This window comes from Clarias gariepinus, chromosome 20 (assembly GCF_024256425.1).
Source record: "Clarias gariepinus isolate MV-2021 ecotype Netherlands chromosome 20, CGAR_prim_01v2, whole genome shotgun sequence".
Lineage (NCBI taxonomy): Eukaryota > Metazoa > Chordata > Actinopteri > Siluriformes > Clariidae > Clarias > Clarias gariepinus.
In genome coordinates, this window is record NC_071119.1 from 10,485,100 (window position 1) to 10,510,413 (window position 25,314).

The 25,314-nt window shown below is 42.5% G+C and overlaps 1 protein-coding gene across 1 annotated transcript in view; it reads left to right on the forward strand.

Annotated features, from left to right (window-relative positions):
* LOC128508315 (C-type lectin domain family 4 member M-like) overlaps positions 1-25,314 on the forward strand; it is a 324,096-nt gene that overhangs the window by 231,846 nt on the left and 66,936 nt on the right. The window contains exons 4-6 of the mRNA XM_053479586.1: positions 6,305-6,986; positions 15,373-15,509; positions 15,634-15,743. Of these exons, the coding sequence (XP_053335561.1) occupies positions 6,305-6,986; positions 15,373-15,509; positions 15,634-15,743 (929 nt within the window). The remainder of the gene's footprint in view (positions 1-6,304; positions 6,987-15,372; positions 15,510-15,633; positions 15,744-25,314) is intronic.

A 25,314-nucleotide genomic window follows, 5' to 3' on the forward strand; every position in this document is an offset into this window, starting at 1 on the left:
CGTGAAAGGCTGGGAGAAATTGCTCATAGCTGGACGTGATGATCTCGCCTGCGCTCCACACTGCAATTGCCCAATCCATCACTGTCCCGGTGAGCTGCTGCGTGATGAAACTGATTTTTTTTTGGTGGAGCAAGCTGCCTGGTGGCATGGTGGAGAGTGTGCGGAGTGTTGCCGAGGAGTGGAAAGGGATGACTGACAGGTCAAGAGATCGCGGACGCTGTGGGCCGAGTCATTAACAGCCCTCGCTAGGCTGTCAATCTGCCCTTGTTGTCTGCGGATGTAATCCATCATCGGGGCTTCTTGTTCCCTTTCAAAGGCTACACTCAATGCTCCGTGAAAACGCTATGGAAACATCTTTTCGTGTTGCCGGTTGTGAAGCATGTGTGTATCAAACACGCCAAATTTTGGCTTATATAACCTCGGTCAGGTGACGTCATCTGATGAGACGCATCTGCAGGTTATAAATAGGAGTAAACCGGTAATATTCCTTAGATCTTTTGTCTTCACCGCATTGTGCGTGTGTGTACAAGCAAAGTCAAAGCATATTAAAAGCAAAGTGTTAACTCACCTATAAAATGGCCTATTTTAAAATGAGATGTCCCCCACCTTGCGAAAATTTATTTTCAGAGGGCGATCTCCTTTACTTTTAGCTTTGAGTGTTTGGGCGAAAAGCACGCTCTCTGTGGGCTTCACGGAGACTGCGAACATTGTGATCTTCTTCCCATGAAGGTGCTCCGCGCGCGCCTCGCGTTCTTTAGGGAACCACAAGCCGCGCTGCACTCAAACCGCTGGCCGAGATGCGCGAGACGGAATCTCCCCTCATTTCTCTCGCCCTCTTCTCCGATCGGGAAGTCTCTACTTCCACTTCACAAGTGCGCTCCGGTGCTTCTTGTAAGTGTGTAGAAGACACTCGCTCTCTTGCTTCTGTAAAAATGGAAGTAGCTACCTCAGAACACTCCTCTAAAGAGAATAAAGAATATGAGGAGCTGCTTGAAGTCATAATGCATGCAGCCGAACGCCTGCACATTGATTGGCCGCAGGAACAAGCCTTCCCCAAACATTTTAAATTAAACGACAGATTTCTGTCGGGTGGTCAGGAGATGGAGCCACAATGCCGCTCTCTCCCCGTTTTTTTGGCGACTTCCATAATAAATTTACTCGTTCTTGGAGGAAGCCTTATTCTTCCCGTATTTTTGTACCATTAACTTCGTTTTATGTGAATATCGTTGATGCAAAAGCACAAGGTTATATGATGAAGCCCCAGATAGAAGATACGCTCGCAGGCTAATTTTTCCCCTGGAACATCATCCTCACTAAAAAAGCCAACACTTCCCTCCAAGCCGTGTAGAACTTCTTCTACCCTGGTAGGAAAGGCTTTCCAAGCAGCAGGTCAGGCCTGCGCTTCTTTGCACACCATGGCGGTTTTGCAGTCGTATTAGGCTGATCTGCTAAAGGATTAGAGCATGAGCGGTACCGTGAATGAGATAGCATTCACAGAATTACGCCGGGCTACTGACTTGTCCCTTCGCGGGAGCAAGCAGACGGCCCGTGCTATCGGCCGTTCTATGGCTTCCCTGGTGTCCGCAAAAAGGCACCTGTGGTAAAATTTGACAGGCATCAAGGATAAGGATCAAGCATTCCTCCTTGATGCCCCAGTCTCACCTTCCGGCCTGTTCTGCAACGCTGTTAATTCCGTCGCCACTAGGGTTCGGGAAGCTTCGCTATATGAACAGGAAATTTCTCCCATGCTGTGCTCAAGAGTCGAGTCTGTCGGCCACCCAGTCTGGACCAGATCTGATTCTCGCCAGATGAGAGGCGCAAAAGGAAAGCGTCAGCAGCTGGGCATCCCCTCGTAAGGACTGGGGTACGGCTTGCCGCCCCTCAAAAGCCGCCTCAAAGAGATCAGACCGCCACACTGTCTTATTTTCGAAGAAGAAGTCCTAAAGCTTAGCCGCCAGGACTGTGGGGGTGGATTCGGGATTCAGTTCAAACATCACCCTCTGCATTTGAATGGCGTGGTCTCCACTTCCGTGAGACCGGAAACGGTGCATCTGCTGACAGAAGTTGCTGGGAATAGGGGCCATAGAACATGTTCCCCTACCAGACAGAAAGTCAGGCTACTACAGTCGGTATTTCTTGGTTCCCAAGAGAAACGGGGGGCTGCGTCCGATTTTCGCGGGCTGTACCGCTATCTAAAAATGAATAAATACAGTTTCAAATGTTGACTTTCAAAGTGATTGCTCTCAAATCCTACCAAGTAATTGATTCGTGACAATCGATCTGAAGGACGCATACTTTCATATAGAAAATTTGCCACAACACAAGGGGGTTCCTGAGATTCACTTTGGGGGGTGAAGCTCACCAGTATCGGGTCTTTCCATTTAGTCTAGCTCTCTCACCCGCACATACTCAAAATGCATGGATGTAGTTCTGACTCTTACGACTCCAGAGCATCCGTATTTGAATTACATAGACGACTGGCTGGCCCAGTTTCAGTAGCTAGCACTTCGACATCAACATGTCGTCCTAGTTCATCCTTGTTTCTTAAGATTGAGACCCAACGCCACGAAAAGCGTGCTCTTTCCTGTTCAGAGGACAACATATTTGGGTGTCACATGGGATTCGATTGTAAGCGGGCACAGCTGTCTCCCGCTCGTGTTGAATCCATTCTCAACACCCTCAAGGAAATTAAGCTAGACCAGAAAGTGACTGTTCATCACTTCAGAGATCTTAGCTCTCATGGCAGCTGTATCCACGGTGACTCCTTTGGGCCTTCTGCACATGAGAGCATTTCAGTTGTGGCTAAGAACCAGGGGATTTCACTCGAGGGCCAATCCCCAATAAGGGTTACGTGCCAGAGGCTTCGTATCCTTCCTATGTGGTTCAGACCACGGTTTCTGACTCTGGGTCCCACTCTAAGTTCATCTTGTCGTCGCAGATGCTAACAACAGATGCTTCCCTCACAGGCTAGGGTGCGGTCTTAGATGACCGTCCAGCCCAAGGGAGCTGGAGAGGCCATCTTCTTACGTGGCACATCAATTGCCTCGAAATGATGGCTCTACTTTTGGCCCTAAAGCACTTTCTCTCGGATCCAGTATCTTTCCTCGACGGCTCACCATGGTGATTCCAGTGAGGAGGGATCTTCTATCTCAGGCGCGGGGGACAATATTTTATCCCCGGCCCGAGCTTTGGAACGGGACCTGAATGGGACCAACTAAGTCAAGCTGGTTTTCCAGCCAGCGTAATTGAGACTATTCTAAGTGTTAGGGCTCTCTCCACTAGAAGAGCCTATGCCCTCAAATAGAATGTATTTGAAAGTTTGTGCATGACAAAGCAGGTAGACCCAGTCAACTGCCAAATTGTTTCAGTGCTGGAGTTTCTGCAGGCAAAGTTGTCCTCGGGCTCGGCCATAGTACTCTCAGGATGGAAGTAGCTGCTATTTCAGCCTGTCACCTTCTGATTAATGGGGTTACTGTGGGAAAACACCCTTTAGTTGCCCGTTTCATTCATGGAGCTAAACGGTTGAGGCCACCCACTAGAGCCACGGTCCCTTCGTGGGATTTATCTATCAAGCTTAAAGGTCTAATTGACACTCCTTTCGAACCACAAGAGTCAGCACCTGTCAGGTTTCTGACCCCTAAGATGTTTTTGCTTATGGCAATTACCTCTCTTAAGAGAATTGGAGATCTTCATGCCTTGTCAGTCTCCCTATCCTGCCTAGACTTTGCCCCTGGGCTAAAAAAATGGCCTTTTGCATCCTCACCGAACTATCTTCCGAAAGTTCCATTCTTAACCATGCACCATGTTGTTTTTAAGCTTTCTGTCCTTCGCCTTTTACAGCTTCGGAGCAGAAGAGACTTCACTTACTGTGTAGTATGTGCTCTTCAGATTTACGTCCACCGCACCAGCCAGTGGCGTAAGTCAGAGCAGCTTTTCATATGTTATGAGGCTGCAACCGGGGGCGGCCGCCACTACACAGACCTTGTCACACTGGGTGAGAGATGCTATTGCTCTCTTTTATGAGGCGCGTGGGCTCACTTCGCCTCTAGAAATTAGGGCTTATTCAACCAGGGGGATCGCCTCATATACTGCGCTGGCAAGAGGTATTTCCCTGCAGCAAGTGTGTGATGCGGCAGGTTGTCCTCTCCTCACACATTTGTTAGATTTTATAGTCTGGATGTTTATGCTACTCTGGGCTCACGTGGCTCCGGTATAGGGGAAAAGCAAAGAGAAAAGTGAAAAGGAAAGAGAAGAGAAAATAAAAAAAAAGAAAAGATAGAAGAAAAAAGAAAGACCCCGAAACCGAGGGTGTATATCGGCGATCCGGTAAACAAAAAAGACAGTTTTACAGCTTCACCCCGAGCTGGGGGGGGAGAACCTATCACACCTGGACACTCTCCTGACCTCCGAAAGACATGCCTTTCCATGAACAAAGGCATACGGCATGGACACTATTTTAAACATCTTTAAAGTGTGCCAGTGGGGCAAAACGTATTCACATATATTTACTCAGTTCCTTTTAATCCTGTGTCTGTTTGATTATTTTGCATAAATTTAAAGGTGTAATCAGCATTTACAAACTATTTTATTATATAAAGGAAGGAATAATTGGGTAAGATATGTAATGTTTGGTGTCAATCTCAAGCTGGCTTTATTCCAAGAATGTTGGTGAACACGATAAATTGGTAGCATGAACCGAGCTCATGCAAAATTACTTTTTATAAAGTATTAAAAACTTCAACTGGATGGGTCACACATGACAGCCGAAACACCGGGTTAATTTATGCACAACAGGAGGAACCATCTTCCAAGCAGCTCGGGCTCCAGCCCTTGCGGACGCTGCGCCGCTGATGGCATCATCCGCTCTTCAAGAACTCTTAACAAGACTTTGTGCCAGAACTTCAAAGTCCCGCAATGACGGGAACCTCAGGAGTAGTTCCAGAGTGCAGCCATTGGTAACCAGCAACCAACGCCTCACTGAAGGGCTTTCCCAACAGACGTCATCTCTACAACAGTGGAGCAACCAATCAGCAATGCCGTGATTCCCTTCGCTGGAGGCGAACCAATGGATGAGAATAAAACATAACGCAAGTAAACAAACAAAGCTGCATACCTTGCTAAAGTTGGTGCTCATTTCATAACTAAACCGTACGATTAAACCCAAGACTCTGCTCATGTGACTTTAAATGATCTAGTAAACAGTACTAGAATAACTTCATTTCATTTTCACCTTCCAAACTGTTTGTGTGTATGTGTGTGTGTGCGTGCGTTCAAGTAGTGTAGTTTCATGTATCGTAGACTAGTCAAATAAATTGTTGTTTCTTTATAAAGTACTGTTGTCTTGGTCATGTATTTTAAAGTCTAAACATTTGCCCAGATCGTGTTACCTTGCTCATAATTGCTAAATACTAGATTTAGTGTTATAGCCGTTGGCCATGTGATAACCAGAACTGGTAAGATACACTAAATTGTGCTAAACGCTGGACGGGTAGTCGATAAAGTGTACATTATAAATTTTGATTCAGTTAATCAAATTAACCCGAATCGTTAAAGATTCGATACAACTCTGACCCAGAGCTAAACATTACTTATTAATGGTGAAGGATGTGTTGGCATAATGTCCACATTAAAATGTCTACATTTATCGGTGACAATGCAACCGTCATTCGTTGTCTTTATTAGGTAAACCCTACATATTAATGATGAAGAATGCCGGCAGCCATTCATTGTCATTATTACGTTAAAACCCTACAGAAACCACTATAAGAGCTGTGTTTACATATCCTTTAAAATGAGCCACAATTTATATATGCTTCTGTACTTAAACTTGTAGCCTGTGCCTCCTGTGCCACTACAGCTAAAAAGTTTAATGAAGAAACCAGGAAGTAAGCAGAGTGTTGAAAATGGACACAAAAAAGCTCTATTCTTTACAACAGTGATGGTAGTTAACTTGACTGAGATATTACGAGAAAAGATAACCACCTATTGTATTTTTTGCTCTCAATTTTGCCCTAGGAAAACAATACCATTAAGCATTAACTATGCAAGCAAATAAGCACTAGTTTTAATATATAAATCATACATTTGTTTGGGTACTCCAAATTTTTAGCACCACTGCTACGAGTGAAAAAGAGAAATATATATTTACATCACCTAATTTCTTCTAATTACAGGAATCAATCATACAGGGAATAAATGTTACAGACTGACTGCTGTATGTCTTCTGATGCTGTGTGTTCTTCTGCTGACTGCCATCACAGTTCCATGGATCAAATTCAACAACATAAAGACAGAAAAATACCAGTTGCAAATCAGATACAACACACTGACTACAGAAAGAGACCAGTTACAGACCAGTTACAACACCCTGACTAAAGAGAAAAGCCAGTTGCAAAGTAGATACAACACACTGACTACAGAAAGAGACCAGTTACAGACCAGTTACAACACCCTGACTAAAGAGAAAAGCCAGTTGCAAAGTAGATACAACACACTGACTACAGAAAGAGACCAGTTACAGACCAGTTACAACACCCTGACTAAAGAGAAAAGCCAGTTGCAAATCAGATACAACACACTGACTACAGAAAGAGACCAGTTACAGACCAGATACAACACCCTGACTAAAGAGAAAGACCAGTTGCAAATCAGATGCAACACACTGACTACAGAAAGAGACCAGTTACAGACCAGTTACCATACTCTGACTAAAGAGAAAGACCAGTTGCAGACCAATTACAACAATGTGACTAAAGAGAAAAAACTGTTGCAAGCCAGTTACAGCATCCTGACTTCAGAGAGAGACCAGTTACAGACAAATTATACCATCCTGATTTCAAAGAAAGACCAGTTACAGACCAATTACAACATCCTGACTTCAGAGAGGGACCGCCTACAGACCAGTTGCAACACCTTGTCTACAGAGAGGGACTGGTTACAGACCAATTATAGTACCCTGACTACAGACAAAAATCAGCTACTCACCAGTCACAACACCATGGGTGAGTACATGCTTTAAAGATGGCCAGTTTAGGTAAGAGATCCATGGACTGAAACTAAGTCTGAATTAAACCATGGATCAGGCAGCTATTTATTTAAAAATATTTTAATTTATTTTATTTTTTTGTTGTTTTATTCAACACAACCAGTAACCAGCTTAATTTTCATTGGGATTCAAACACACTGTAATCATAGACAAGCTGGCCAAGTAAAACCTAGGTCTTATCATGCTCAAAAACTCCTGAACATTGGCCAACAGTTTGGAATCTTCTGCTATTAGGATGCATTAGAGTCTTTGTCCAAGATGTTGCACAGGGCCCTCACATGAGATTTTGCAGCATATAGCTCATACACACTTGCATGTATGCACACGAAACCCGATAGACATTTAGAGCTCACTGAGCCTAAAAACGTTCGCCTTGCATGTCATGGGCTCAACTTAACAGAAAGGTAGTATTTTGGGTTACTTGCAAAATGCACACATTGGATTTTACTACACTCTTCTTAGAGAATTTATGCGATCGACAGCAAACTGGGTCTACAGTATGTGATCAAGACATTGCAAATGCAAAATTTTAGAGGAATTTTTAATTACTTAAACAGGTGACAAGCCATAACAATGCCTCAAACCTGTTTTGAAATGTGGTTTATAACTTTATGTGGCATTATATTGAGTGACATTATTTTGAGCAGCATCATATTGTGACATCACATTAAATGCATTTTGGGAGCATTTGGGGAGATCTAAACATAAACCTCCAGTTATTACATTAAATTAACATTCCTCCAGCACCAATGTGCTATGTGTGATATATATAGGCCTATATTTAGGGCTTCAGGTAGTCACTGTGTTGTTTGGTGACATGGTGTGTGTCACGGACCTGAGTGTAGCCGCAAAAGTGAAAGGAAGGATCCAAGAGCAGAAAGCAAAAGATAGTGTGCCACTTACAGTCTCTGTGAACGCGCGGAGGGGCTTCGGAGGATTCTGGGAGTGATGTCTGTAACCCAGACGTGCAGTAGCTCCACACATGCAAGAAATCCAAAACGCTAGGCAGTCTCGTGGTCGGTGCACAACGTGGAAGTCAAAGCCGGTAATCCAAAACAAGCAGTAATTCCAAATCGCTAGGCAGTCTCGTGGTCAGTGTACAACGGGGAAGTCAAAGCCGGTAATCCAAAACGAGCAGTAATTTCAAATCGCTAGGCATGGACGAGGTCGATAACAGAAGGATCAAAAACACTGTGAGCAAATGACAAAAACAAACGCGGGAATATTGGCATGAACGGCCCAATAATCTGGCAGCGGGTGGGTGTTTTGCAGCGTCTTAAATAAGCGGATCTGATTAATCCAAATCGTCAACAGGTGAGCTTGCGCTGTGACTGAGGCGGCAAAAAACAAGAGGCGGCGCGGAGCTGGAACCGGAGTAACTTTGATTACTTTCGGAGGAGCTATGTTATGGCTGAAATCAGACGTACTGTGACAGTGTGTACCACACTCAACATGGACCAGATGAAGCGAAGGAAAAAGTTGTCTCAGGAGGGTAAAAAAAGAAAATTATAGACAAGCGTGTTAAAGGTAAAGGCTATAAGACCATCTCCAAGCAGCTAGATGTTCCTGTCACTACAGTTGCAAATATTATTCAGAAATTTAAGATCCATTTGACAAGGCCACAGGAGGAAAATGAATGACAAATCAAAGAGACAGATAACTGAATGGTAGCAAAAGCCCAGAAAGACTTCTAAAGATATCCAAGGTGAACTTTATGCTCAAGGAACATCAGTGTCAGATGGCACGTCCATTGTTGTTTGAGCAAAAGTGGACTACATGGGAGACAGCCAAGGAGGACACCATTGTTGAAAACAAATCATAAAAAAGCCAGACTGGAATATGTCAAACTAGATTTTGACAAGCCACAAAGCTTCTGGAAGAATGTCCCATGGACAGATAAAACAAAAATGAAACTTTTTGCCAAGGCACATTAGCTCTATGTTCACAGATGGGAAAATGAAGCATATCAAGAAAAGGACACTGTCCGTACTGTGAAACATGGAGGAGGCTCTGTTATGTTCTTGGGCTGCTTTGCTGCATCTAGCACAGAGTGTCTTGAATCTGTGCAGGGTACAATGAAATCTCAAGACTATCAAGGGATTCTAGGGAGAAATATGCTGGCTAGTGTCAAAAAGCTTGATCTCAGTTGCAGGTCATGGGTCTTGCAACAGGACAATGACCCAAAACACATGAATTGGGGAACATTGGACTATTCTAAGGTGGCCTGCTATGAGCCCTGACCTCAATCCTTTTGAGCATCTTTGAAAGGAGCTGAAACATGTTGCCTGGAAAAGGCCCTCTCAAACCAGAAACAACTGAAGCAGCTTGCTCATGAGAAGTGGGCCAAAATACCTGCTGAGAGGTGCAGAAGTCTCATTGACAGTTACAGGAATCGTTTGATTGAAAAGGCCCTCTCAAACCAGAAACAACTGAAGCAGCTTGCTCATGAGAAGTGGGCCAAAATACCTGCTGAGAGGTGCAGAAGTCTCATTGACAGTTACAGGAATCGTTTGATTGAAAAGGCCCTCTTAAACCAGAAACAACAGAAGCACCTAGCTCATGAGAAGTGGGCCAAAATACCTGCTGAGAGGTGCAGAAGTCTCATTGACAGTTACAGGAATCGTTTGATTGCAGTGATTGCCTCCAAAAGTTGTGCAACAAACTATTAAGTTAAAGTACCGTCATTTTTGTCTAGGCCTGTTCCTCCAGCACTATATATATATATATATATATATATATATATATATATATATATATATATATCGTAAGTTATGTCCATCTATGAGACAGAACGATGACCATCACCATGGTCTCATTCTGAATGACGTTATTCTTCTGTCTATTCTCGAGACCTAATACCAACAACGTCAGGTGACTGACCTTAGGGGTCGGCTGCTATATAAACATCCTGTTAAAGAGACTACTTTGTCTTGCCTGAAACGCCTCAGCTCGTCCCGAGTGACAAGAGATGGTGTCAGTCATCGTTCGGTCTCATAGATCCATAGTTATGGACATAACTTACGATCTATTTCGACCTCACTCAGACCGTCACCACGGTCTGATTCTGGATGACTAGTATCAACAGAGTCACAAGGTACCGTAGTACCCCTTTTCTCTGGTAACTTAACTGTAGATAAAATGGCAGACCCCAAAGAATTAGGATTCGCAACGTTAATCCTATAAACGTGCATGGGGTGCTCCAAGAGGCCGCATCACATATGTCTGAAAGTGATACGCCCTTAAGTGCTGCCCAGGAGGTGACCATACTCCTGGTAGAGTGGGCAACTAGACCACCAGGAATAGGTAGATCTTGACTGGAATATGCTTGTGAAATTGAAACCACTATCCAGTGAGATAAACGTTGCTTGGACACAGGCTTGCCTGCACATTTTTTATCAAAACATGCAAATAATTGTGTATGTTACTGCCGCAATGGACGAGTATGCTCAATGTATGTACGCAATGCTGTGACGGTACATAGGGAGGGGCTATTTAGTTCAGTACTTGATCAAGGGGGCTCTGGGTGAAAAGCATCCAGCTCAATCTGATTTATTGTACCAGGTCTAAAGACTTTGAGTAGAAATGCCGGATTTGGCCATAGAAAACCCCCCCGCGTTTTCCGCCTTTCATCTCAGACAGTCCTCACTGACTGAAAGAGCTTGCAATTCACTGATCCTCTTGGCTGAACATATTGCCAGGAGGAAGACTGTTTTCCATGTCAGGAACTTCAGGCTGGCCTGAACCAAAGGTTTAAATGGTGTTTTAACCAGTGAACACAGGACAGTAGTAAGATCCCAAGCGGGTGACCTTATAATCTTCCCTGGGCATAAGCAGTGTGCACCCTTAAGGAAGACACTAAGGGGTGTTTACCAACACTTACACCCTGTTCTGATGCATGAAAATGTGAGATGGCTAAGATGTATACTTTTATAGTGTTAACCAATTTCCCAGAATCCAACAACTTCTGAAGAAACCGAAGAACAAAGCTGGTGTCACAATTGGTAGCATCTAGCTGCTGATCTCGGCACCATGTGGAGAATATTCGCCATTTGCTTGAATAGTTACTCCAAGTAGAGGGTGCCTTAGAGCTATTTATTGTTCTCCTTACAGCCTCATCTAAACCCAGGTTAGAGCGGGGCTGAGTAGAGGCCACACCCACAATTGTAGAATTTCTGGCTTTGGGTGCCAAATTTGTCCTGTTGCTTGAGACAGGAGATCAACTCTTTTCGGTAGCTGCCAAGGGTGACCTTAAACCAAGCGTAGAAGTGCTGGAAACCAGAGTTTCTTTGGCCATCTTGGGGCCACAAGCAAGACTTTGTGTTGACCTATCGCAATTCTCCTTAGCACCAGGGAAATCAGCGGTAGAGGGGGGAAAGCATACAACAACTTTCCCGGCCATTCTTGAGATAGTGCATCTATCCCCAAGGGATCTCCCAGGTTGCTCAGGAAGTACCATTTGCTGCAATAAGTTGTCATTGCTGTTGCAAACAGATCGATTTTTGCTGTACCAAACTGTTCCCATACAAGTCTCACCGTTGTCTCAACGTTTCGGGATGGAGACGCCACTCTCCTGGGAGTGGTCCAGTTCGAGACAGCAGGTCCGCCGCTTTGTTCACCGCCCCTGGTATAAATGCAGCTTTGAGAGACAGGAAGTTTGGGGACACCCAGAAAAGTGGTTTTCTTGTCACATGGAGGCATCGTGCTGATATGGTGCCCCCTGGTGATTAATGTGATACACCGCAGACATGTTGTCCGTCCTTATCAAAACGTTTGTTCTGTAATAACGGAAAAAAAGGCCTTCAGAAAGAGGTAAATCGCTCTGAGCTCCAGTACATTGATGTGTTGTGTGGTCCAGGGAGGGTCCCGGGTGCCCCTGGCAGATCTGCCTTCCCAAACTGCTCCACATTCTGTTAGGGAGGCGTCTGTTGTTATCACAAACCATATCGCTGGGATGTTCCCTAAAGGTGTCCCATGTGATAGTAGCCTCTTGCTCTTTCAAGAGCATAGTATCTGAGTAAACTTCTGTGTAACTCTTATTCTCACATGTCTGTCCAATTTGGGATGCAGATTGAAACTGTTTACCCACCGTTGTAGTGAGCGGGCTGTGAGAAGACCAAGGGGAACCACACTTGCTGCTGCTGCAATCATACCCAGCAGCTGCTGGAACTTAATTAGTTTCACCTTCTTGTTCAGGTGAAATGACTGGGCCAGACTGGATAATTTTCTCACTCTCTGAGGGGATAACGAGGCCCTCATTAGGTGAGAGTCTAGGGAAATCCCTACAAACAGGGTCTGCTGTCAAAGACTTAGATTGCTTTTGTCCCAGTTTATTTTAAACCCGAGAGACTGGACATGTTAAATTACTGTCCCAGTGTCCCTGATAACCTGACTGCGGGTAGGTGCGCAGATTAACCAGTCATCCAGGTATTCTAGGATTTTTATTCCTGCACACTGGTGGGGATGAAGGGCTGCTGAAACCATCCTGGTGAAGACTCTTAGAGATAACGAGAGGCGAAATGGTAGGACCTTGAAGTGGTTAACCCAATCCTTAAAGGCAAAGTGAAGGAATGGGTAATGATCTGAACAGATCGGTACATGGAAGTACGCGTCCTTTAGGTCTATGAAGGTAAACTATTCGCCTGGCTCTATGGACTCTAGAATTTGTTTTGTTGTCAGCATTCTGAACAGCAGTGTTTTTATGAACCGGTTCAGTTGCCGCAAGTCCAGGATTGGTCAAAGTCCACCATCCTTTTTTGCCACAAGGACATATTTTGAATAATGCCCAGTGGGCTGTTAGTTGGGGCTTAACTAGGCGATTGCGTCTTTTTTAATAAGGATGCAATCTCGTTGGCTAAAATTTGTGCCTGGATTGGGTCCTTGACTATGGTCATGTGGATGCCTGAAAAAATAGGAGGACACCGCCGGAATTGTATCCTGTATCCTTCTTGACAATACCTAGGACCAAGGGATCTGATGTGCACTTTTTCCAGCTGTCCAGGCAAAGCTGGGAGCGTGCTCCGGCAGCCCCGAGACCGTTTTGCAGGACCTCCCCAGGGTTTGAAACCCCTGGTGGTGCACCTCCTTGGGAATCCTCCCTGTGCTGGAGGGTGGTCAATCTGGAGAGTATGGTAGGATGGTCTGGTGCTCTTTTTATGGGGCTAGTAACCTTTAGTTTGTCTCCTCTCATGCCCCCAATGATCCAAACGGTGGGAGTGTGGGGGCCAAAAGAGCTGAGCACCTCTATGGTCAAGTCTAGTGGATGCCATATGACCAAATGTTTGCTGGACAGACTCCCTTCTGCGCCTTGCCAGGTCGGCGGTGTTCAACAGGGACTGAGAGTCCGAGTGAAAAACTCTACCAGGAATTACCAGTATATTGGTAAATTCTTTTCTAATGGTTTTAGGCAAGGATGTCTGAGCCAACCAAATCAGCATTCGGGCCATGACCGCTGAAGACATGAACGCGCCAATATCCCTGGTAAGTTGTGAATGTGTGATAAGAGCTGCATCAACCAAAATCACAACATCGCAATCTTTTGAGCTGACCACTTTTCTCAGGGCTGCCAAGACTATTGCCAGAGCATTTCCCGATCAGGCTGCCCGAGTCGCTGCATTGTATGCCTGGCACATTAGTCGCTCTGTCTTCTGACATTCTCTACCTCGACACCTAGGGTTATCTGTGACCCGGTCAGGTCCTAAAGAGGTTTATGCTGCAATTTCTCTCTCTACTGGAGGCATTTCTCTCTCTACCCATGCCACTCTCAGGAGCATAATTTATCTTGGCAAATCGTCTGTATCCTGCATTAAACTGGGGTGCTGCTTTTGAATTATTCCATGTTTTTCTCAACATTTGAGAATAATCATCAGCCACAGGGATAGACACAGGGGGCTGAACACGGGAAATACTTGCCCAAACACCTTGCTGTGGGGTTGAGACACTAACGTCTTCTTTAGTATCAAGGCCCAATATGTTTGCAGCACTCAAAATACGAGAAAGGATGTCAGAGTGTGGGCTATTTTCTTCCGAAACGCCAGACCTGGATTCATCCTCATTATCCTCTTTAGCGTTCCCCTCACTGGCGTAAAGTGAGTCATTTGCATCCAGCGAAATAACATTTACTGAATCAACTGTCCCCTCCCGGTGTAATTCCTCATCACCCAAGAGGGTTGTGGGTGGTTGTGCGTGGTTGTGCCTTCCCAGTAGCTGTATGTGTTTCAAATTTATTGGCTAAATTATGTAAACCTGCTAAAATTTGTAACTGTTTATCATTTTCAGGTTTCTGATTTATAATGGTCCTTCCACGTTTAGCCTGCAATACATCAGAACACGAGGACGTGGAGTTATCCCTGCTGCGCTTATAAGGATGTTCGCCGGCAAAGGATGCCTTAACCGTAGCATCCTTCTTGTAACCATTTGAGTGCCTGGCTCTCTGCACTCTTTCCTGAAACGTTAAGCCTACTGCTGACGCACAGGACTGCTTAATATCAGCAAGCAAATGCTGCGTACTCAAACAGGATGGGCATTCTCTATGTCCATCTCGTGGATGCATCTCACATTGACAAAAGCGACACTTTGAGTGGCTCATTTTAACAGACTAGGCTGCGCTAGTGTTTAGCAAAGACTCAAACGCCCATAATCAATAACTACACAACCCGTGACAAATCACTGTTCATTAATAAGTGCTCAGTAACTGCAAACAGTACTTCTATGATCAATATTTAATAATCGTTAGCCGAATGAAGTCTGCGGACAAAGCTTTTCAACGGCAAAGAAAATGTAAACGAACAAACAAGTATAGAAATATCCGTCACCCTACGTGCACACATGTAGTTATCGGAATAAAAATATCACGTCTACTGCGAACAGTAGATTTAAGCATAAAAATACCTTAAAAAAAAGGAAGTAGGAAAAGTTAGACTTACCGGCATGTGATACGTCGCGTCCAAAATATCGGGAAGAAATCCAATGCAACCCTCAGGAACTTAAAGCGCCTGCACAAAAGACGTGGTAAATTGAATTTGTAATCTCTCCCAATAAGGTTTTTTTTATTTAATTTTAAAGCAATCAACCGTTCCGGTCTCAGATGAGGTGAAAAAGGCAAAGAGGAAGTAGTCAGTTTAACCGGATGTTTATATAGCAGCCAACCCCTAAGGTCAGACACCTGACGTTGTTGGTATTAGGTCTCGAGGATAGGCAGAAGAATGGCGTCTTTCATAATGAGACTGTGGTGACAGTCTGAGTAAGGTCGAAACATATATATATATATATTTGAGCACACATTACCCAATTTTGAATACAGCCTTAAAGATCTTATGGTGTTTGATCAGATTCACGTTTGGGGTGGAGATATTTCAACTCCAGGTCTTACTTCATCTCGACTCAGAAGAAAACCTGGGATGAGAGCAGACAGGACTGCATATATAAAGGAGCAGATTTGGTGATAATAAACAGCAGGGAGGAACAGGTGAGAGAGAGAGACAAAGAGAGAGAGAGCGAGAGAGAGAATGAGGTTCTAAATTTTATTATTTTATAAGTATGGGAGTTTATGGAGAAAAATAAATACTATGATTTTGTTCTATCATTTACAGGAATTTATCCTGAAACAGTTGGGCTACAGAGGTCGGGGTTGGATTGGTCTTAATGACAAAGACACAGAGGGCAAGTGGAAATGGGTGGATGGTACACTACTGATGACTGGGTAAGAGATTGTCATTTCATGTACAGATGGAGCCACGCCAAATAGCCGCGCCCGTGTGAATTGCGTACGAATGGCGTATGGCTGCCCTATGCACGCCGTAATCCCCCCTCCTTTTTCTTCGAGAAAGGCGTGTCAAGATTTCACAGTAAACACGCCCATTCAAGCCCTATTTATGCATTTACCTGGTTCCACCACTAGATGGCGCTTCGTTCTCAAGGACACGTTAACACAAGCCAGCAATTTAGCTGCGCTGAGTTGCAATCACGTGATTTTAACAACCCGCTCCCACCCCCGCCGAACTGACGCTGCCAAACTGCACTAGAGATGAAGATGGCGGATTAATGGACTATTCGCGGTAAGTGGTGTTTTAACTTATAAAATTTGTTTGGGATTAGATTAAAGTTTATTTCCCAGTTTAGTTTTTTTTATCGGCCATTTTGAAAATCACTGGCAGCACCAGCAGCGGTCAGATGTAACTTTAGATAACTTAATGATCTGTTTACCAGGTCTGGAGTTAACATTACAGCTTACTGTCAGTGTCACAAACTCACAATGTCACTCCTCTTTAACTAAAAAGACACTAAAGCTTCGAAAATACTCTTAATGTGCCTATTACAAAAGCTGCACTACCGGATGAAGAGTGTTTGTGCTCTATAAAAATGCCTTTAGAATCTGACCGCGTGTTGTCTGGATAAATTCAGCATTTATTTATTCTTTGGGTAAGAGTTAATCTGCAGGTTATATCTGTGAATATAATGTGATGCAGTTCATGAAGGACACAAGCTGAGGATATATGTACAGGAGCTTGCGAGCTAAACGCTCATAACCCGGTTTATATTTTTCTCAGTTTGGCCGTGACTTTGCGCGGTAGCGCGAGCGCTTAGTTACCGAGCTGGATAAAAACTCTGAAGTGTTTATCAGTTAAGGAGTGTGAGGAGGGGGAGGTGTGTGTGTGGGGAGGTGTGTGAGGAGGAGTGGGGGGCTTCAGTACTGGGTAAGTTATAGTTTGGCTTCAGAGATGAACTAATATATATGAGTGTTATATCGCTAACTTATTTGTATGAAAAGCGCATTTTAATTTAATGCAGACGATAATACAGACAGACCGGGGTTAACACTAACAAAGTTCAATGGTTAAAGTTATCCCAGTTTATTTACATTCCAGAATTCCCCAAAACAGTATTTTACACACTCTGTGGTGTAGGTTTACTAATATCTTTTATATTTATTACAACTAGATATTCTGTAACGTTTATTTATCTTTGTCTTCACTAAATACTCCTGTTTTCTTTAATCAGAGCTCTGCTGTGGAGGATTGGGGGGTCAGACGGATGACGGTTGGCCTTTTGGAGCTACTGGAGGAGCCTGAACAAGCTGTTAAAGGGAGCTGTAGGAGGGATGACGTCACAGTGCAACAGCTTTAGAATAATGTTTGGTCAGGTCTACTGTATGTTCTGAACATAGAATTGCAAAACGTCTGATACTTTAGGGGGAAAACAAAGAATTAAAGAGTTCCATCTTTAATATATATATATATTTTTTTATTATATTTTAATATAAAAGAACCAGATAGAGACTGATAAGCAGCTGGTGTTATCCGGGTATTTTAATGACCTTTAAGCAAAAATTTAACATGTTTTTACCTGTTTTATACAAATTATTGTTTTACCTTTGACTAGTTTTGGAAGAATAAATTTTATTTTTAAAGTCATGTGTGCGTGTTTTAATTGTTGGGGGATTGTTTGTGTATTTAAAAATACATTTACTTAAACCAACAACTTCAATGTGCAAAAATGGGACCCGACGTTGTTTTAAATAGTCAAAGAGTTGGGCTAATAATAATAATAATAATAATAATAATAATTATTATTATTATTATTACTGGTTATAAAAACAAATTAAAACAACAGTTAGCACTTGATCATATGTATCTGTGCTAGTTTGTGACTGTGACCCATAATAATTTTTTCTCAGTATAAAAGTTTTAGGGTTTTTTAGGAACTCCATTAAAAGAGCAAAGACAAACTTAGAAGGAGTGGAAGGTAAGAAACCTCAGTGGAGAATACTGACTGTGACATGGTGCTAATTGCTCTCTGTGTGTGTGTGTGTGTGTGTGTGTGTGGGTGTGTGTTTGGCGGGGGGAGGGGTACTTCAGACTTACTTGTCTCTGCCCAAATGTTTGTGTTAAAGCAACGGAGAAATGCCGGAGCGCGCGCGCGCACACACACACACCTCTCATCCACAAACGCTTTAACTGTTGTCTTGTAAATCGTTGATTAAACCTATGAACACAGCTGTTCAGCATCAGTCCTAAACACAAGCGCAGGGTCTGTTTTTGTCCTTAATTAAAAGACACCAATATGTTAATAATTTACACAATGATAACATGTTGTTTATGTTTAATGTTTATTTTGCGGGAAAAGGTAATAAGCAATATTTAAAATAAAACAAACCAGGAAGTAAGTGTTTCATACATTAAGGTGCTGTGTATAACCAAGTGCCCCAACAGACATAGCAACAGTGTGGAGAGTGTGTGCGCTGTGGGGGATTGGAAGGTGAACGAAGATAATCATTTACAAGACAAAAGACTTTCAGAGGTGTGTTATGCCCTAAACCCCCCCGGCACGGATTGCCCCCCATTACGCAATCGCTATCTTCAAAGAAAAGCCGCCGCCCCTTTTCATTTAAATGCTATAGCGAGTGTTTTTCTTTCCCTCCGCTCGGTTTTGTGAACACAGTTGCGTTCAGTAACACGGTGGAACCAATTACCTAAACAGCAGCAACAACAACCATTATGATGACACTTTGTTGAATTTATATTGCTTAAATATTTCGCAGCTCTGTCCTCTTTGCATTGCCACGTGTTTATTTACTTTCTTTTCGCATCGCACGTAATGCACTCTAAAATCGACACTATCAAACTTGGAAATGATATAATATCAAATCAAACATCACGTTATTAAAATTAACGAATTTGTCACTACTCTTCTCTTATGCAGCACGGCTAAAAAGATAATAAAAATCACACCAAAGTGCTGCAGGTTTGGTGTCTGTGAGCTTTTCCTAATCAGAGTTAGACGGGGGGCATTTTGTGGCTGCTCCAGTTACACTCTACTTAGATATTACACAGAGGGGAGTTAATTTTTGTTTTCTTCATCCTAGCTTAATTTCATCTCATGAAATAATAGTAAGTTTTGGAGTTTTGGTATGAGTTCATCTCCCCAGCCAGTGTTGGGACAGGGTAGCATCATGGCAGGATTGGTGTAACTTTTTTTTATCTTTTTAGCCGTGCTGCGTAAGAGAAGAGTAGTGACAAATTCATTACTTTCGTTACTAGACATGGTCTATTTTGTCTGCAAGTGAAATACATCGATACGTTAATAATTTACACCACGATAACATTACTGCAGAAGGATCTAGAGACGTGACTTTGAGACGTTCACAGTATATTCGAACCGTAGACAGTGTTTATTTTGCAGAACATTACAAAACAGCCATGTCCAATAAAACAGTGCATCTTTAATAAGCCGCATTGGTTTCGAGTCAGTAGTAAAATTAACGAAAGACTGAGAAGCCCCGTAAACTTGACCCTGACAATAATAGTCAATCTTATATTTATGTTTATATATATATATATATATATATATATATATATATATGTATATATATATTTTTTTTTAATGTTCGAATTAACGTTTCAGGGTAGCCTATATAATTTGTCTTGTCATCTGTTTACAGCGTTGGCTGATTTTGTGATTGAGACCCATGGGTTACATTGAAATATTTTTTATTAGTAGTAGTTAGCCAGGCTTTAGTAACCCTGGATAAATCACAATATAAGCCCTCTCTCGCGCACGCTCTCTCTCTCTCTCTCTCTCACACACACACACGTACACACACGAACAAGTAAAACATGAAATCGCGTAAAACCAAATGAAACTATGGCAAAAATATATAAGCAGTAAAAATTACAGTAGTATCCTGTAGGTGATTTCTGTCCTGATAACAGGCGCTGACCCTCTGGACCTCTTTAGTTCTGTTAGTATTGTGTTCAATTGTAAATGTTTATGGGGATTTAGTCTGTCACTGCTGCCGCATCTATTCACCGTAGTGATAAGTGATTAATGTCCCATCAGATCTTTGATGGGGGAACGTTATGCTGGTTAAATGACTGAAGACATACTGATCCGTATGAACAGATATTTGTTCCAGATATTATGCGCCATTAATCGATTTGTTATGCCAATTTTTGACTATCAGCGAAAAAAAACATCAGCGAAAACATCAAAAATATAACGAAAACAAACTCAAGCAGAAGTTAAATTTCAAGCTTTACTTTGCAGTAAAATATTATCTACCAGTGTATTAAACGGAAATAGATAAAAACACCATAATGTAAAATACTCTACATAGCCCGCATTTGTATTCCGTACCTACAACGACTGGTAAAGATAAATTACAGATGTTACCGTCTTTAAGTATTATTAAGGATGTCGTGAAAAATATTGCAATAAGTAGTTTTATTAATTAATTTAATCATTAATTAAAATAGCATAAGCATCATGGATTGTGTATTGAGTGATTTAAATCTGTTTTATGAATCGTTTGTTATCCCTCTTTTTTACCACATCATCTTTTTATGAAACTATGTTGACGTAAGTTATGTTATATAAATATTAAATATAGTAACCGGCTGCTTGGACACTGCAGTTAACTGAAGCAGTCAATGCTCCATCTGGCGGAATTATACAGCATTGCAACTATCTTTTTAGAAAGCGCATGGGGGCGTTTATGGGGTGGGGCATCGTTAACTACGTCATCGCGGGGGATCACATTCCGTGCACGGATCGATCATGGTCCTGTCACGGTCCTGTCATGGACCTATCATGCTCCAAGCGGCTGTTTGACGTGGCTCCCACTGTATTTATCTCTGTTAGTCCTCTTTACAGTTTTCAGTGTGACTGATATAATTGGTTCTTTTACCAAGTGAAGTTACCAATAATCAAACAGTTATCTGTTTTTTTTTATTCTCCTCTTTTTAGGTACTGGGATGAGGGGGAACCAAACAATGAAGCTAATGAGGACTGTGCTGAAATTTTTACTGCTCCAAATAAGAAGGGCTGGAATGATATGGCATGCACATATAAGAATTCATGGATCTGTGAGAAAAAATAATAAAACATAACACAGCTTTTTATATTGGTAATTTGGTTGTAATGACATCGCAATGACATTAATTGTAATTTGGTTGTTTGCAATTACATTCATCATCACCACAGTATTGTTTTTGAAAATTAAAAATAACCAAACACAATGTTCCATTCAGTTTTATTTGTATAGAACATTTACCAATGTTCTAAATACAATTCCTATTGCAAAAAATTGACCTTAATAAAAAAAAAAAATATATATATATATATATATATATATATATATATCAGTGGCGGCCGGCCCATAGGGGGCGCTGGGGCACTGCTCTCCCTGATAAGAGGGGCTAAAAATGTAAAATATATTTTTACAAATTAAGTTTTTAAATTCGGTTTACCCACCAGTATGTGCCTACATGCGATATGAATAACATATACAACATTTCCCACCTAGTGACATTCATTCACCAGTGAATTTCCACAGACAGACTTGTATCGTTTCTGTCATGGGGCGCTGAGAAATAGCGCCCCTGAGTGCAGCCAAATAGCCCGTCATGTACTGTTGCTAGGGTAAATTAATAAATATGCGGCCAATCAGGTTCTCAGAATTTTATGGTCTTGGGGCGCTGAAAATTCTGCCCCAAGCAGCAGAAAATACCGCAAGATTTAAGTTTTTTTTCTTTTGAGGCGCGGTCAATCAGAGTAATGATGGCGAACTTAACGAGCGAAAAGCAGTTTCCACCAAATTCAGTGAGATCCTTATTAATATACCCGTTTTAGACTGTTGTGTTAAATTGCATTTTTAAAACTGTTTTTCTTTGTGTGAACCACTTTGAGATGCAACTTTGCTTGAAAGGTGATCTAGCTGATCATACCCTTGATGTTGATTGTTGTATTTGATACTCTCTTAAGCATGCATGGCGTATTATACAATGGAAATTTGTTCATTTACTTTATCTGTGAAACTGGTGATTTTGAGGAGGAGATTAAATCATTACTGTTAATTGTAATCATCGTCTGACTGTTGATTTTAATTCTTATATTGGACTAAGCAAAGAAATATTTTGTCACATCAGCCCCACCAGGAAAAATTTTCACCAGCCGCCACTGATATATATATATGGAAAAGACTGCTGCAACTAACTAATCCGTGAACAGAACGGTAGACCACTGCTGCATTGTGCAGGTCACATGGTCTTGGGCCCACTGCAAACGTTCTTGGTGTCAGTGGTGTCACCTGCAGTTGTCATCTGACATTCAAGCCAAAACGGTGGAGTCGATTGCGAATGGTTTGTTTGGAAAACCTAGTACCCCTCACATTTCATCAACAGGCCTGCAGCTGTGTGGCAGTTGCATAACGATGTCTGAGTGCATAGGTCCTTGTTGCGGTCTGTCACTCATGGGGCTCACTTCTGGGTCTGTCATGAACTCTGCCAGTAGTTCTGTGTCTTGATGCAAGTCTGCTGATGACACTTTAAGACACACCAAGTTCACAAGCACCATCTGACTGCCGGCCACCGACCCGAAGGTGTGCAATGGTAAGGTGATGTTTGCTCGTCCCTTAAGTGACATGAATTTGGAACGACTTACTGACAATACTAGCTTTTTATACCCACAGAAGACACATTTAAAAGGGTTGTCTTTTGGTATTAGCCCCAATATAATGCACACCTGTACACAATGAGACCATTACATGGAAAACACAAAATGAGGTGTGTCTATCACCCCAATACCGCCGCTCTTTACCAAAAATATCTAAAGTGAAACAAACACCTTATGTATGACATCCACATAACCCTAACTTATTGTGAGTAGTATATATATATATATATATATATAATCAGTGGTTTCAAAAGTATTCACATTCATACTTGAGTAAAAGCTTCTTTAGAAGTTGAAGTATCAACTCAAACTTTTTACTCAAGTAAAAGTGTAAAAGTACTGGTTTCAAAACTACTTAAAGTATAAAAGTGAAAGTAACGTGGGGGGGGGGGGGGAGCATTAGGGATAAAAGCTTAGGCTGTGCCACAGGCCTATATACTTCACTAACACCTCATAAAAAAGAGAAAAATGTCTTCTTGTTTTTTGTTGTATTTTATAAAGGGAATTTGGGATACTGTAATTTTCTGAAAAAAATTGTAAAAATACTGAAATTGAAAAAGAATGCATTTTAATACGAGTGCATTAAAGAACCATATATGTGTACTACTGAGCATTAACATGTTTTATGAAGAAGTAGATATGATAACTAGTTGCCTATAAGTATGTTAATGGTGCAAAAAATTCAAACTTCAGAAGCATGTCATCGGTAACCTTTATTGGAATGTAAATGTACATCCAAGCTTAGCTGCAGGAATCTGTAAGGGCAACATACAAGAAAATTAGTATACCGAGGGCAGGCTTAATAACAATTACCCTTGCATGGTTGTCTACAATAAACATTAGTGCTGTCAGAATGAATGATTAATCAAAAAAAAAAATATATATATATATATTCACCTAAAGGATCATTAGGAACACCTGTTCAATTTCTCATTACAATATCACATGGCAGTTGCTTCGATGCATTTAGGTGTGTGGTCCTGGTCAAGACAATCTCCTGAACTCCAAACTGAATGTCAGTATGGGAAAGAAAGGTGGCATGGTTGTTGGTGCCAGATGGGCCGGTCTGAGTATTTCACAATCTGCTCAGTTACTGGGATTTTCACACAACCATTTCTAGAGTTTACAATGAATGGTGTAAAAAGGGAAAACATCCAGTATGCGGCAGTCCTGTGGGCGAAAATGCCTTGTTGATGCTAGAGGTCAGAGGAGAATGGGCCGACTGATTCAAGCTGATAGAAGAGCAACTTTGACTGAAATAACCACTCGTTACAAGGTATATATAATACCTCAACCGAGGTATGCAGCAAAGATCTTGTGAAGCCACAACACGCACAACCTTGATGCGGATGGGCTACAACAGCAGAAGACCCCACTGGGTACCACTTTTCCCCACTACAAATAGGAAAAAGAGGCTACAATTTGCACGAGCTCACCCAAACTAGACAGTTGAAGACTGAAAAAATGTTGCCTGGTCTGATGAGTCTCGATTTATGTTGAGACATTCAAATGGTAGAGTCAGAACTTGGCGTAAACAGAATAAAAACATGGATCCATCATGCCTTGTTACTACTGTGCAGGCTGGTGGTGTAATGGTGTGGGGGATGTTTTCTTGGCACACTTTAGGCCCCTTAGTGCCAATTGGGAATCGTTTAAATGCCACGGCCTACCTAAGCATTGTTTTCTAACCATGTCCATCCCTTCATGACCACCATGTACCCATCCTCTGATAACTACTTCCAGCAGGATAATGCACCATGTCACAAAGCTCGAATCATTTCAAATTGGTTTCTTGAATATGACAATGAGATCACTGTACTAAAATGGCCACCACAGTCACCAGATCTCAAACCAATAGAACATCTTTGGGGATGTGGTGGAACGGGAGCTTCGTGCCCTGGATCTGCATCCCAAAAATCTCCATCAACTGCAAGATGCTATCCTATCAATATGGGCCAACATTTCTAAAGAAGCTTTCAGCACCTTGGTGGCAGGTGTTGAACGCCGTGGGCGGAAGGAGCAGGCATAGAGGCAGAGGGGTTGTGTAATCAAAAAGAGACTTTTAATGATGGTTAAACAAAGTATAAATAAAGACACAAACAAATGAACAGAAACTCAAACAATACTTAACTCTGTGCTAACAGGGGCTCTCTGGCAAGACACAGGCAGAGGGAGGATAAACATAACAGGACACACAGACTATGCGTGAAGCTGAGACTGAACACTAGAGGGAGACACCAGAGAGAAGAGAGACACTAGAGGGAGACACCAGAGAGAAGAGAGACACTAGAGGGAGACACGTAGAGACACTAGAGGGAGACACGTAGAGACACTAGAGGGAGACACGTAGAGACACTAGAGGGAGACACGTAGAGACACTAGAGGGAGACACGACGAGGGCTAAAGACATGGCAATCAGCTAGGCATGGCTTTTAGCCAAACATGGTTAAGCTGTGCTTGACCATGGCAGTTAGCCACACATACACCTAGCTAAGCATGTCTTTAGCCCCAACATGCACTAAGCTACACTTACCTAATAGCTTAACACACACTAGGGAATGGGGGCACAGAAACAGACAAGGGATACCCAGTGGCTAGGCTAGGCTGAGGACACATCAAAGGCTAGGCTGAGGACACATCAAAGGCTAGGCTGAGGACACATCAAAGGCTAGGCTGAGGACACATCAAAGGCTAGGCTGAGGACACATCAAAGGCTAGGCTGAGGACACATCAAAGGCTAGGCACACTGGGCAACTAGGGAGGTAGGAAACACAGGACAGCTAGAGACCCAGAGGGGCTATGGCTAGAAGCATGCTAGGTAC